The sequence below is a fragment of the Passer montanus genome, unplaced genomic scaffold (genome assembly GCF_014805655.1).
Source record: "Passer montanus isolate IOZ18808 unplaced genomic scaffold, ASM1480565v1 scaffold26, whole genome shotgun sequence".
Taxonomy (NCBI): Eukaryota; Metazoa; Chordata; class Aves; order Passeriformes; family Passeridae; genus Passer; species Passer montanus.
The window spans coordinates 5,208,869-5,223,631 of NW_024367261.1; the positions used below are offsets into that span (position 1 = coordinate 5,208,869).

Below are 14,763 nucleotides of genomic sequence, written 5' to 3' on the forward strand. Positions count from 1 at the left end.
CTTTAAATTCACTTGACAGCAAGCATCAAAGTGAAAGTGATGTTGAGTGCCATGACAAATTTGCTCAAATGCTTATTTTCTGAACCTTTTAGCTGAAAACAACTATATTTCATCACAGTTTAAAACTGGCCAAAAAGGCTGTTTACTCTGAATGTAAAGGGAAAATACTGCTAAGTTGAAAGAGGTATTTCTGTTTCTGTAAATGCGTTTTTTAAATCCACTTACAGACAAGGGTCCTTGGCACAGTTACAATCTTCTATTAAGCTTAGGAGACAGACAGACATTACCCACTGTCAACAAATGCAATCTCACATCACTGATGGAGTGAAAAGCTCCCTAGACAAACGTTAGCATAAAACCTTCTTGCAGTACTTAATTGCAGCCTTCAGAAATAAGAGAGATGAAGTTATCAGTACATCTGAACCATCATAGTGAATGAAGAGGGCTGTTTTCTTGTTCAAAATTGAAGTCTGAGTAGCGACCCAGCCAGGGAAGGAGACCCACACTGCTCTGGGCATACAGAGGCGCAGCTGAAACAACAGCACTTCCCCCTAAGGGCTGCCGTGTTATCATCTGCAGGAGTCAGAAGAGAAGAGCCGTGGTTTAAGGGTTGCCCAGCTGGCAGCTGCTGCTATCCTCTCTTAGTTAGCTTTTGGCAGATACACAGCACTGAGCTGGAGCACCCGGCTTAGCAGTGTTTAGGCATTTCTACCACATCTGTTGTGGTTTTCATGCCATGCCTGGAGTACCATCTACACAGCCAGGGAAAAGAGGTTTCACCAACAAGCTGAGGTCAGGTGAAGACAGAACCATGCCACTCTATCACTGGGCACCTTCCTTTCAACGTGGCTCACTGGGGAGCATGGACAGAAACCCCCATGCAGTGAGCAGGAAACATTTGAAAATGCATGCATCAATGACAAGAAGAACTATTTTCAGACTGCACTGCTGGCTTGAACAGACAATGTGGAAGCCAAGGGATGGGCAGAACCCAGGAATCAGAGGTTGGTGCTGCCACTGGGTCTGGCACCACAGTCCCACCAAGAACTGTCTCAGAGACTCTTGCCTCTCAGTGTGGAGATGTATCATTTGTGGAAAAAATGATACATCAGAAGTCATGTGAACTTTCATGTGGGAATGGCCCAGGGCAGAAGCAGACCAGTACAGAATGGTGCAGTCCCCATCCCTGGAGATGTTCAAGAAACAATGTAGTACTTACTGCTGTGGTCTAGTTGACAAGGTAGTAGATCAAAGGCTGGAAGTCTTTTCCAACCAAAATGATCTGTGATGGGAGAAAGGGGCACCAGAGACTTTATGGTCTAACCACCATGTCTGTCCACATGCTGATATGGTTCCTACTCCATTTAAAGAACATACATAAAATAAGTAAGTTCCTTTGATAACCTTAAATGCAAGGTGAAATATCTCAGAATAGAAAAATTACTTTTTTTCACTCATCCCTTTATTTACTTAATGAAGAAAACTTCAACTTCTGCCTTGAACCAAAGCATTCCCTCACATACATTTGATTTCCCAGACAGATTATGCCTGCTGTGAGCTTAAACTAGATGACATGTTTGGAAACTGCCACGACACCTTTCTAGGACAAAGTATAGCTGGTGAAAACAAGCTATCTGCTTGAATAATTCTAACATCTGGTTTGTCATCTCTGTAGATTAACTAACCATCTTAAACAAATAAGGAAACTTCATCACTTTTTCCATTCCAGAAGCGTACTTCTGCATCACAGATTTCTTCATTGCGAGTCTTGAAAAACAGAACTTAAAAGTCTTAGGTCATAGAAGTTTGCTTTATGATATAGTCTTTTGAGGGTACTGGATTTACTCTCATCAACAGAATGCAAGCCATTATTACATCTTTCATTGCCTTTTTTATAGCCCTATCTCACATTTTAAGCTGCACAAGAAGAAAACAATTTCCCAAAGGATTTAGTTCTCCTTTTAGATGAGGATCTCTGAAAATTGGTATCACTATTCTGAAAAACCAATCCCTATTCTTAAAATCCTAACACAAATTACAAGCAGCAGTAATCAAAATCACTAAAGAAATCCCACTGGATTTTTCCAGCACATGACCTTATTTCCGTAATCACAGTTCCAGTATCCCTTTCAGGGCTGCAGAGAGTTTTGTGACAACCAGCACAACCACCTCCTTCAAATTTTACATTCCCAAGGGCTGAAGAGTAACATGTAGGAAACAAAGGCATGCTGCATGGCGTTGATCTATACTCTGCAAATATCCAGAGTCAACAAAAAGGCACATGCAATATAACCACTGAAATTACAACCAAAATATCGCCCACTCGCCACTCTTTAATCAGAACCACTTTAGTAACAGGGTTTCAGACCCAAACTGAAAATGGTAGGGTTATTTTCAGGATAACAAGTAGATTTACTAGTAAGACAGAGACAGCTAAGGTATCATCATATATAGAATTGCCAGAAGTAATTTCAATTTTTATTTATTTTAAATTTAATCTTTATTATTCAGAAGCACAGAAGTTAATTGTCTCTGTGCCACCACCAGCACATCAGAGCTTGCAGAAACTTTAATACAGAAAAGACTTCTGTTAATAGGTTCATCTTCCACATTTAAAATTAATTTGCTTTTCACACTATCAATCAAAGAGGCACCATTATTCCAGCTACCAAATCATTAATGATACTACTGAACTCACCAGATGAAATACAATTGACTATCATTTTCATACAAATTCAGCTGCAGCTTAACAAACACTGGCAAAACAACTATTGTAGCATGTTGATCAAACTTCGGCTCCTCCAAATGCATAAAAACTGCTTAAAGACACAAGCTGCAAGGAGATGGGGTACCATTTACCTTCCTCTATTGCTACATATAAATACTTCTACTAAAACAAACTATGGCTTGCAAGTCTATGAATAAGTAAATGTAAGGAATGGCAGTTCTAAAACTAGACCATAGAAAGTCTCTCTGCATGACAGATGGTGGCACAAAGATGAAATCCTGCTACCTAGCTGTTTGCAGTCCCCTCAGCTACTTGAAGCACACCAGACCAATCCATATTCCTGCACAGAGCAGGGAGTTCAGACAGCCTGAATCCCCCTCACACCTTTCCTTTCCACTTTTGAAAAAGGTTACATTTGCCAGGTGCTGAAAGGTGACCTATTCAATTTTCAACAGTCACATAAATAAATGAATAAAAAATGGGTCACTCACATAAAATTATATTTAACCATATGTTACCCTTTGGAGCAACATGCAAAAAACAATGGATGTGGCCTGAAATTTGAACGAAGGACACGTACAAGGAACCATTTTTTTCTTCCCAACAGTATGAAATCTCGGATCTAGGACTCATTCTTAAAAGGCTACACATTTCCCTGAATTCAAAACAGCTCAGTAATTTCTCAGCATGACCCGCTTTTTCACTAGTCCATAGAGACCCACAGATTTGAAAATATATGGCTACTTCTCTTTTTTTAAATGTAATAAACAAACTGCATTTTTAAATTAGTTTTCTTGATGTCACTGCACAATATCAATCCTCCTCCCTTTTGCTCATTTTTCTCTCCATAATGAAACATTCTTCTAAATAGCAATGGCTAAAAAAAATGCTTTTGGACAGAGATGTTGAAACACAGAAATGCCAAGACAGGACTTTTAAAAAAAAATCATTCAGCAAACAGAAAGCAACATGGAATTTCATTCTGGCTCAAACAAAAAAAACCCAACCCTCAAATAACTGGTCATCTATTTCTGTGAAGGAGAAAAGCTCTGAAGATATGAGCTCTGCTGGTGCCAGGGGAAGCCAGTGGCACACTCCATGTCTGGTACCTGCATTGACACAGCATTCCCAGCCAATTCACTTTTTATCTAAGCTGCCTTTGGAGAAACTAGACACCATGAAAACCTCAGTCATCCCATAACCTGGCACATCATCAAAGCCTCCTAACACACAATTACCGTGCTTCATGCCTTTGGACTTTTTTCCTTTGACTAAACAAAACCCCCACAATGGAATAAGAAACTTTCCAAGAGAAATTGTGTTTGACAGAAGATCAATGATGCAGAGGTGTTGGAAGGAAAAAAGCCAATGCTGTTTTGTGTACACCTCCAAGCTTATAAATGGCTTGCTCTTAAACCTAGATGCCCTTCCCATCAGATCAGCATTTGATATTATTACTGAACTGGGAAGTCCGAGGTCTTCTTTAATCACATTAAGGAGTTTGCAATTTCTTATGCAATACAGTGACTTTCTCATGCTGCCTGTAGTTATCCAGCCATTCCATTCGTTTTTTGCCTTGTCGGCAGTAACACCCAGTGGAATCTGACTCACCATGTCAACAACACAAGCTACATATAAATATGAATAACCTAGCAAGCAAGCACCCAGCTGCTGCTTTAATGCATTAGCACATGTATAGCTATGCACATGCCTAAAAGGAACTGCCATAAACATCCATAAAGAAACAAATAAGCTCTTGTGAGTGAAAACTGTAAGCCTGCCCAGAAATCTGAATCCTGCTAGTCATCACTTTCAAGGCTCAAGCTAGCATGACAAAGCCTTTTCAAGTAAGGGTCTAAGTGAATCTGAAAGACACACACTTTATATTCACCTCTCAGGATACCACAGATTTTTAAAGCAAGCTTTAAGGGAAGGGGAAGCAACAGATAATAACTGACTAGAGCATTAAAGAAATAAAATTCAATTCCTTTCAAGCTCCTGTCATCTAAGCTTGTCTGAATCTCCTTTTAGTACCTTTAAACAACTGCTCTGTGAGCTACTAAACTAGGGGAGTCCAATGTCACACCGCTTGTGTCCTCTCAGCCCTTTAACTCTGTATGTAGATCCTGTGCTACTTCACCTGTGGACTTGGATCACTCCAGAGAAAGATGCTAGCAAGCCAGTTTCTTGCATCTAAGTGACAGTATGCAAATTCTGTCCAATTGTACTTCCCCAAGGCAACTGAAGGCAATCACCTCTAAATGGTTACCTTCTCTGCTGACACACTCAGCATATCAGGAAGCAGACTGACTAGAAGGGCTCCTTTGCTCTGGATTGGCAGCCTGTCCCTGTCCTCCCACCTGCCCTCCACCCTTATCCCCATCTAAATCAGTTAGCCAGAAACCAAAACATACAGATTCTTCAACCCAGGCATTTCAAGCATTCCAGAAACAAGTTCCTCTGGGCAGATCCAAAGGGCACAGTATGTATGCCAGATGGTACACTGGTCTGCCTCCCTGCTACAGCATGGAAGAAGGACTGAGTCCTTCCAGCAGTACCACAGAGGTGTCTCACCGTTCACTGCCTTGAGGCTCCCGCTAATGCCATCGCTGTGCTGCCGCTTCTGTGCATTCTTGAACTCCTTCAGTGATAAATAAAGGACCTTCCGCACCACCCTCTCCTCTGACCAGGGAATCCCATCACTGTCATCCTAAAGGAGATGGAAACACAAAGGAGACATTAGTTGTGTGCATCTGAAACAAAACAAAAATCCAAACAAAACCAAATAAACCCCCAAAGCCGGAGTCCACACAGGTTGTTTTTAATTCAGTGAAAAAGAAAAAAAGAAAAAAAAAAAGAAAGAAAGAAAAACTGAAGAAGAATACTATGTAAGAAAATGCAACCTGATCAGCTCTAACAGAGAACAAAACATAAGTAGTATCAAGTCAGAGCATTAGTCCCACTAATCCTTTATTCTGCAAACAGCAGTAGGCATGTACCAGGTGTTAGGCAGGAGGTAAAACTTAATTGTTAAAATCCTTGTAATGAATCCCTCGTGGAGAAATTTGTCACAGCCAGGAAGTGTTCTCCCAGGTAATTAAGAGGAGGGGAAAAAACCCCAACAAAACACTAAAATGAATGTTGCAGAAATTGAAGAGTAAAATTTGGCGAACCAACTTCTCTTGTTGCCATTTTGGCGTTTATGTCTCTTTACTCAGGTTATTTTTTTTCTGGTTTAGTGTCTTGCATTAATTGCAGTGTTATAATGAAGTTATATATTGATAACAATGAAGTTATTCTGAATTTATCTCAGCATAAAGCTAAATGGAATTTGGCTCATGGGGCATATGTTTTCTACTTTACTTTTAGGAGACAAATGCTAATTTATCAAAAGGAATAGTAGTCTACATCAAATTTAGTACTCACTTTTGTTAAAATATTAACTCCCTGGAAAAGTATTTCCCTAAAGCCTTTAGCATTCAAATAAATTAAGTCAGCAAATTGATATAAAGATATAAGTGACATAGGTAAGTCATCATATTTTCATGAGCCCCGTAATTGTCTTGGGGTCTTTGGAAATCCCTATTTGAGCATTCTCACCCTTCAGTTCCTCAGGGGCTACGTCACCACCAAAGCAAAAGATTAACATTTCCAGGCAGACCTTAAGTGGTAAGTGTACCACAGTGTACTGTCACTGTCACTTCACACTGAAAACTCCACAAGCCCCATCAGCAATCCCCACCAGGAGGCAGGAGAGCTTAAGACCATCCATGTGCCAAAGAAAAGACAGACACCGCCAACTTGCAAAAAAACCATAATAGTTTAGGGTGACCATCAATAGATTTTTCTTTGCTCTTCTACTAACATATTGTAATTCAGCTGCTGAATTGTGATCAAAAACATTTCCACCCCTCACCCTCCCCCCCAAAAAAAAATTCTAGGACAAATTACTTGGCAGGGGTTAAAAAACAAAACAAAACAAAAAAACAACAACAAAACAAGCAACACAATGAGTGCAGTGAAAGCAGCCAGCATTTTGGCAGCAGGATGTGCATTTCGCACGAGGGACAAGCTACTACACTTTGAAGAAGGCTGAGCTATGCCCAGAGAGTCTTACAGTACAGGCAGCTCTGGGCCAAGAAATCAAACTCTGTAACCCAACACCCACAGCAACCAAAAAAAGGACAAAAAAAATCTCTCGGCAAGCATTTTGAAAGGAGTAGTACATCCAGTTATTTTGTCAACAAAGGTTTACACAAACAAGTCTGGCTTACCATTTTGCTGCCAAGGCAGCTTCAGCTCTAACCAGAAGCAACACTAAACAGAGAGGGCTACAGCCCAATTTAACAAAGCTTGCCCAAGGACGCCCTCATTTACATTCCCTCCACCAAAGGCCCAATGGGACATCATCCATTTCTGTTTTCACAGGAACTACTTAAGTCCTTAAGGGAGTCAAGGCTCAGTTAGGACACAGCCATAAGCACCTCCAGCCCTGCCCATGTTATGGACACAGGCCTGTGGACACCACTCACTCCCTTCACTGGCATTTGTACTGGAAGCTGCACAAAAACACCCAATGGTTCCGATCTCATTGGCCCTTTTACCCTGGTAAAAATTTTTTTAAAAAATTAAAAAAAAAACAACCCAAACTTAAAAATAAATTAAATCCAGTCTGTCACAACGTCTCACTGCAAGGAGCACATGCCAGCGTTTGCATTGCAAACTAATTGCAGCTTCAACAATGACAGGATGAAACCTGCCTATTGGACTGGTCTTTAAATCGGCATCTGCTGAGCACAGGACCTGTGCCCTGGCACCAGCTGGCTGCAGTCCCTCCTGTGGAAGGGAAGGGACTCACCACTGCACACCAGCAGCCTTTGGTCTAGGCCACCCTCTTGTGAGCTGCCTGGAGTCATCTCCCTCTCCCCAGGCAATATGTTGGATGCAAAAGGATACCCCATTTTCTGGCAGCCAAGGTGCCTCCCTGGTGCCAGCAACATGCAGGACGTGGTCCCACCAGCTTGGGGGCTGCCTGGGCATTAGTGCCACCAGCCAAGAGATGGAGCCCAGAATGTGGGAACTAAGACCTCAGCACCCACTGAAGCAACTTCACACCACACTCAATTCCTGGAGCTGTAAAACTCCAGATGAACCATACTGGTTTCATCTGCCCCGTGAGGTTTCATCTAGAAATGCACATGGAGAATCTCTCCCACCAGCCCAGTTGTGTCCGGGCTGCAGCCCCTGACCTGTGCACACTGCTCTGCTGTGGGCTTTCCCAGCACACACCACCCAGCTTGAAAAAAAGTCCTCAAGTTTGCCAGCACCATGTGCTATCCAAGGTCAGCAAAATAAGGGGCTAAGCTGCTGCCAACACCTGTATTCACGTAGCTCCATACAGCAGAAGCAATAAAAAGGTTTCACAATCACCAAGCTCATCTTCCCTGGAGCCTATGGCACAAAAGCAGCCGAATGCTGGAAAGCAGCTGACTCAGAGCCCAGCTGAGCCACAGCTCCAGCTCCTGACACATTTAACCACAATTACATGGGTCAGATCGCCTCTGCCTCGTCACCCCACTGGAGGGAAAGCTGTTGTGTGCTCGTGTGCCCACTCTGCACTCACACCACCACCAACTGCAAGAGTTATCTCACTTTAACAAAACATACAGACACCCAAAACTGTTTAGAAATATGGTCAAGTGAAAGCCTTGAGGAATTTAATCTATATAACTTCTCAACACCACCCTGGTGCCCCCACCCCCAATCCAAGCTCAAAGGGACTGACTCAATTGCTGCCTTTAAATATTTCCACAGGGAGTAGAGATTTGTTAATAGACGGCTCTCAAGGCTGGCAGAGAGGGGTATAACATCGTCCAACAGCTGGAACTCTATTCAGAAAAATGTAAGACAGAATTAAAGAACAATTTCTGCAACTGTGCAAGTAATTAGCCATTGAAACGACTTATGGGGAACTAATGGATTGTCCATTATTGACTCAGACCCAAAAAAGGACTGAATAACATCTTAAACTGTAGGTTCATCACCACAGGCCCACAACCTTCACTGCAGGTTAACTGAGATGATATCTGCCTCCCAATATGACAATAAGATTATCTTATAAACTCAGAATAAAACTAACAGACGTACACAACCAGGAAAACCCTGGGGCAGAATTGAGAAACAGCACTGCATAATTTCCTTTAAATTAAAATTCAAAAAAAAAAAATAATGCCACCTTCTTGTTTATGCCATTCCAGGGAACCACACACTGTACCTTTATGTCTAAACTTCAATGACCATAATACATGTTTAATCAATACATAACAATAATTTTTATATACATATACATACATATACACATACACATAATGTGTATATATCTGCAAAGAAATCAAAATGTGCACCACCTGTACCTTTCACCATTCACCTACACCTTAGGTACTTGTTTTCTGCAGCCCAGCTACCTGGTTTGCACATGTCACCTGCACGCAGCCCTCCTAAATTCCTGTAATTCCAAAATTATACTCAAATATTAATTTTTAAAAAGCAGAAGCAAGAGACAGGCTTAACACCACCTCCTGGGCAGGTGAAATGTCATCCTGAAATTCTGAGAGCTGCTGAGTTCCCTGAGCAGCAGCAGCATGACTCAAGCTTCTCCCTTCATTCATTGCAGATACAGCATTCTTCAGCCTGGCCCAGCCTTGCCTTAAGCAAACAGGAGTCATAGTTCACAGGGTAAAACAAAGCTGGAACAAGGGAGAATGCATGCAGCACTCCATGTTATTTGCTTTAATTTTTATGTAAATACTTTTACAGCAGTGATCGTTTTATTTGAAAAGTCAGGACTTTGTAAGGTACAAAGATACTTATAAGCATGTGTGTTATGACTCAGTGAGGCTGGCATGCTTCCAGCTCTCTCTTTGGGTCTTTCCCAAGCACGCATCTTCTGACCTCATTCTTCATGCCAGGTTGCAAAAAGCAAAACAACAAAAACACAAGCTCCCTCTTTTTTCTTTTTCCAGCACTGCATCCAACACTTGGTTAAAATCACTGTGGCACCCAATGCCCTAAATGAATATGCTTTCATGGTTCAACAGCCCCCAGAGAGTCTTTCCTGCAGATGTAAGAAGGTCATTTTGAAGCAACGGGAAAAATAAACCACAAGTTTCTACCCTTTCCTCAAGGATATTTTTGAAGGAGAACTATTTCAAAGGGTGGTTTTTACTGCATTTATAGCAACATAAAAAAAATATATGTCTTTTGCATGAAAAACAGACACCATATTTTCATAGATCATACAAATTACTTTTCAGCTAAAGGACCGAGATGGAAATGTTTGTTTACTAGATGAAGACTTGCGACAGATTTTTGCCTTTTGGCTGTATATTATCAATGGAAAACAGTTATACCTGTTTTTCTCTAAAAGTCAGACCAAAGAGGAATTGGTAGAAAACCCAGATTCACCTTCAGAGGCTGAAAGAGATCCTTCCGTGCAGTCTTGGGCGAGTTACTGCTGCTAAGCGTGATTAGCACTTATTAGCAATTACCTTACTCATTTACAAAGCCTCATTTCTCGGTATGGGGACGGCACAGAGCAAACCTCATGAGCAAGCGGCGAGTCTCACTGCTGTGTGAGCACACGTACTTCCCCTGCTGCTGCTGCGTTAGCAGAGGTCTCCATGGTATCACAAAGTTCCACCAGCCTCCGCAGCAGCCCAAGCGCCCACCGCAGAGGGAAACCCCACTCCTGTGACCTCCCTCTCTGGCAGCCTGCAGGACCTGGGGGCTGTGCCAGCACCAGACAGCGGAAGCTCTTCTCGGCACAAACTCCTAGCAATAGCTTGAACTTCCAGGGTAACAATTTGAAACCAGGCTGTAATATATTCAAGTGAAGCTCCATAAATAAAGATTTTTGGCTCCTTCTGGCAGTTATCACGCTGCTTGGACTTCTTACAGCCAAGAAGAGCATGGTGCAAACTAGTTATACTCATATATATCCATAGTAATATCCTTGTAGTCTTTCACTTGCTATCAAGGTCCCTCCACTCCTTTCTCTCAGAATAAAGTTCACACTTATTTAATATTTAACCTTTTAATTAAGTTTAACTATCCAGAGAGGATGTAGCAGTTTCTCATTTAAAACAAACTGCTTATATTCAGTGAGAAAAAATAAACCTCATGAATGGCTTAAGTTGATGAAGATTGATACAGCTTGGAGACTTTATAGTGGAGTGACTCATGCCTTCTGGAAAATGTAATCTGTTCTGTCTAGTTTAGGAAAATAGGTCATGTTTTAAAAATGTGCTAACTAACATGAAGAAAGGGGAAATTTCCTTTATTAGTGGCTCTGTTTTAGCATTTAAGTTTATCTGGTAATTATAACTACTTTTTCCCCTTGTACTTCCAGAAAACTTCCCCAAAGAACTCACGTTACATTACAGCTCCCGACTTGAAAAACCAATGTTATCATGGCAAAGAAGGAGTGAAAAAACCAAAAAACTCTCTCCTTCCTGCCTTAGCACTTCTACAGCCTTCATCCCCTGCAATCTCCTATTGGTCTGCACTCTTTCACTGCTTTCTGCTTCACCAGGGACTGCATTTCCTTCTTTCAGATGAATTCTGAAGAGCAGCATGGGAGAGAAATGCTCTGGTTTTTGGGTCACTAAAGGCCTTGGGCACTTTTAAGCCCAGTGAGCTTCAACCTGCTCTTGCAAAAAGACATTATGGTACAAGAGTTACCGTCAAAATCTCCAAATAGAAGTCATTCCCAGAACTGAGACATAAAAATAGTTCCTGTATTTATCTTAGGCCTAATAATGAAAAAATTAAGAGCAGTTGGTTTGTGTGTTAATTGTTTCTTTTACATAAATTCAAGAGGCCTTGATGATGTTTCTGCCCCTCTAGAAAACTATTACTCAGTATGAAACTAGTGAAAGCTTACAAGTTGTCAACTGTTTCCCATATTGGTCCGCCAAGATAAACACCAAAAAAAGAAAAAAGAAAAAGAATATGAAAAAAGGCAAAGCCCAAACAAATCCAGAGTAAAGACGAGTCTAAAGGTTTTTCATTTATCAACTTACAGTACAACTTCAACTCAAACCATCTCACTGACAGCACTGACTCCACACTATGAATTTCTTCAGCCAGATTAGGAATCTAAGCAATCATTTTGCACCCAAAACATCTGAGCTTTGGGACCTGACACAAACTGAGGGTGGTAGTGTGCTGGTAGAAAGTGGTATGGAGGTGTGAGCCAATTATTCAGACTGAGGGAGTGGTTTTGATAACCAGCTTTATTCACCTGGCACCACATTGGATGCACCTGCTCCAAACCCAATGCATTTACCCTTACATGCCTATTTGACCAGTTTGCTCAGAAGAGTGAAAATCTCATCCCAAGACAAGAAAAATTACTGTCTTCATCCAGAACAGCTTCCTTATTCCCAACCACATGACCAAATAGTGATTGCTGCTGGGGCAGAGAAAAAAGTGTAATTGTCCCTTTGCACAGCAACTCACACTTGGAGGGATGAAGCCCATCACAGCACTGAAACATGACAACCATGATACGGGAGGGAATCACAGATGGTATTCAGGAAATGAAAGCAACCTTGCTGTAATGCAACTACTCAGAGCCCAAAATATCTCACAGTGTTCTAATGAACCTTACCCACTGTTTAAAAAATGGATTATGTACTTTAGAGAAGAGAAAGATAAATAAAAAGGGGTGGCAGGGCATCTATTACAGGGGCAGGGCCTGCAATGATTCAGGTAGGTCACAGCCTGACAAGGTACAATTTTCTGTCTAACCATCATTTGTAGACAATTTATACCTGAGCAAAAGCTCTGACTCGATAAATAGGTTCTTACCTGGTGCTCTCTTCAAATGAAGGGAACACCTCCTAAAACATACATTGAATGATCTTTTAAAAGGTATGCTATATACATATACATCACTCCCATGCAGAATCCAAAATAATTTAAGCATCATTTCCTGTGTTGGTGAACTGGTCTAAATCTTCTTTACAGAAAAACAAACAAACCAACCTGATGGGTGATGTTTACACTACACATCTTCACTTCTCTGAAACGCCATTGAATAATGTATATTTATCTTTGATTACATAGTACAAAAAAAAAAAAAAACAGCTGAAATTGGATTAGAAACTTCTGCTGAAAAACAATTTATTGCATAACACAACTCTGACAGCCTGGGTTTCTGGCCACCAACTGAGCCTTTATAAAAATCTGCTGGGCAGCTGCCAAATCAGCTCTTTGAGTCTTGGCATGTCCGACATCTGAGACAGTAGTCAAGGCAGCCACATGTCCCGTGCCATGCGCAGCCCCACGCTTTTACAGTTAAATGGCACAGTGAAAGAACAGAGAAGTATGAGCCCTTAAACACACAAAGGTAAAAAAATCTCTTGCAGCTGCAGATCTGACAACTCTGATCATGCTGCAGAGGACCAAAAGCCACAACAGGATTTCTTCTTCTTTATCATCTGGTATTAATTTGAACATAAAAGTAGCTTAAGAAGAGGGGGAAAAGAGAAGCAGGAAAGGTAGCAAGCTCCAAAAAATGCCTATACACCTAGCTGAAAATCACTGCCATTTATAAATTTCACATTCCAAATATTTTTACTCTGCCACCAGTCCTAATTAAAACTCTCCACCAAGTACTCTTCAGATAGACACATAAAACCCTGTATGCAAAGAGTATTCAGCAGCTCAAGATAATTAAATTCAAATATATCTTTCTAATTAATTTCATTTTGATTCAGTAAGTATTTTATAAAGGTGTTTGAGCTCTAGAATGCAGTCATATGAATACTGTCCAATAAAAAGCATTTTCTGCAGTTTAAATGTCTACTTATAAGACCTACAGGTGTCTATGGCTAATCCAATCCTGCTGAATATTTCTAATTATATTAAGACTTTCTTCCACCCTCAACCAGAAAGCCTGATCCTCAATTTGAAAAATACTAACCACTTTTGCATGCCAAAATAGTGTGGAAGTAGTAGGGAAGAGAGAAAGATAAGACTGGTGTGTTATAAATTTGCCTTCAGTATTTAGACGGGAATTTAAAGAGATCTAATTTTTTGGTGTCTCACAGCATCTGAAAGGTTGGTCAATGGTATCAGTATTTTAGAGAAGCTGAAGAACTATTGATGTGTTTAGCATCTACACTCACACGTATAACAGGAAGTCAGTGTTTATACCATTTCTTTCATAGGACTGTGTTACCTGGATGCTGAAGCCTTGTCTATGACACAGGAAAAGATCTGCTCATCTATCTGCTTTCTAGGAGTAGAGTAGTATACATGTGTATGTGTATATATGTGTGTGTGTGTGTATATATATATATATATATATATATATAGGTAAATACATATCTGTAAGTAAAAATGAGCATCTGCAAACACAGAGCTCAGACTGCTCCCTCAGTGAAATAAGTACACCACCCAAAGCCCATTATAATTCAGATACTTTGTTTAATACAGCTGTGCCCACCAGGAATGCCCACCTGATGCCTTCTAGGCTTGAGGCTGCAAGTGCAGGACCCCTCGAAAATCTGGGAAGGACACTATATTCCTGCTGGATGACCCTGTACTCACCCCCTTTTAAACCTTTCCAGTATGAATGTGTTTCACTGGTTTAAAAGAACCAAAAAGGAAATTTTGGCTCACCTGACTCACTTTGGTGGCACTGTAGCAGCCCATGCCTACATGAGTAGCTCCACCACCAAAGCCTTGCAAAAGGACCATGGCCAGCAGTGAAGAGTGTGGCTCTACCCACAATGTAACTTGCACTGTGATGGACCTGCAAGTTCGCATAAATATGACCCAAAGCAGGTCTGAACGATGCAAGGGGTCCCTTGTCTTAGCTTGGAAATGTTTAACTTGATTTCTTCCCCTTTCATGTCAGTCTACAGGATGTCTGTATTTCATGCAATCATCAGGTTTAAAAATATATTTAAAGGAAAAAAAACCAAAACTGGTCAATCTTTTAACACAGGGAGGGGTAATGACAGTCA

The 14,763-nt window shown here is 41.0% G+C and overlaps 1 protein-coding gene across 4 annotated transcripts in view; it reads right to left on the bottom strand.

Moving 5' to 3' along the window:
* The window catches only part of JARID2 (jumonji and AT-rich interaction domain containing 2), a 214,855-nt gene that overhangs the window by 115,641 nt on the left and 84,451 nt on the right, over positions 1 to 14,763 (bottom strand). For all 4 annotated transcript variants that reach the window (XM_039711969.1, XM_039711971.1, XM_039711970.1 and 1 more), the window contains exon 2: positions 5,303 to 5,438. In XM_039711969.1, coding sequence (XP_039567903.1) covers positions 5,303 to 5,438 — 136 coding nt within the window. The remainder of the gene's footprint in view (positions 1 to 5,302; positions 5,439 to 14,763) is intronic.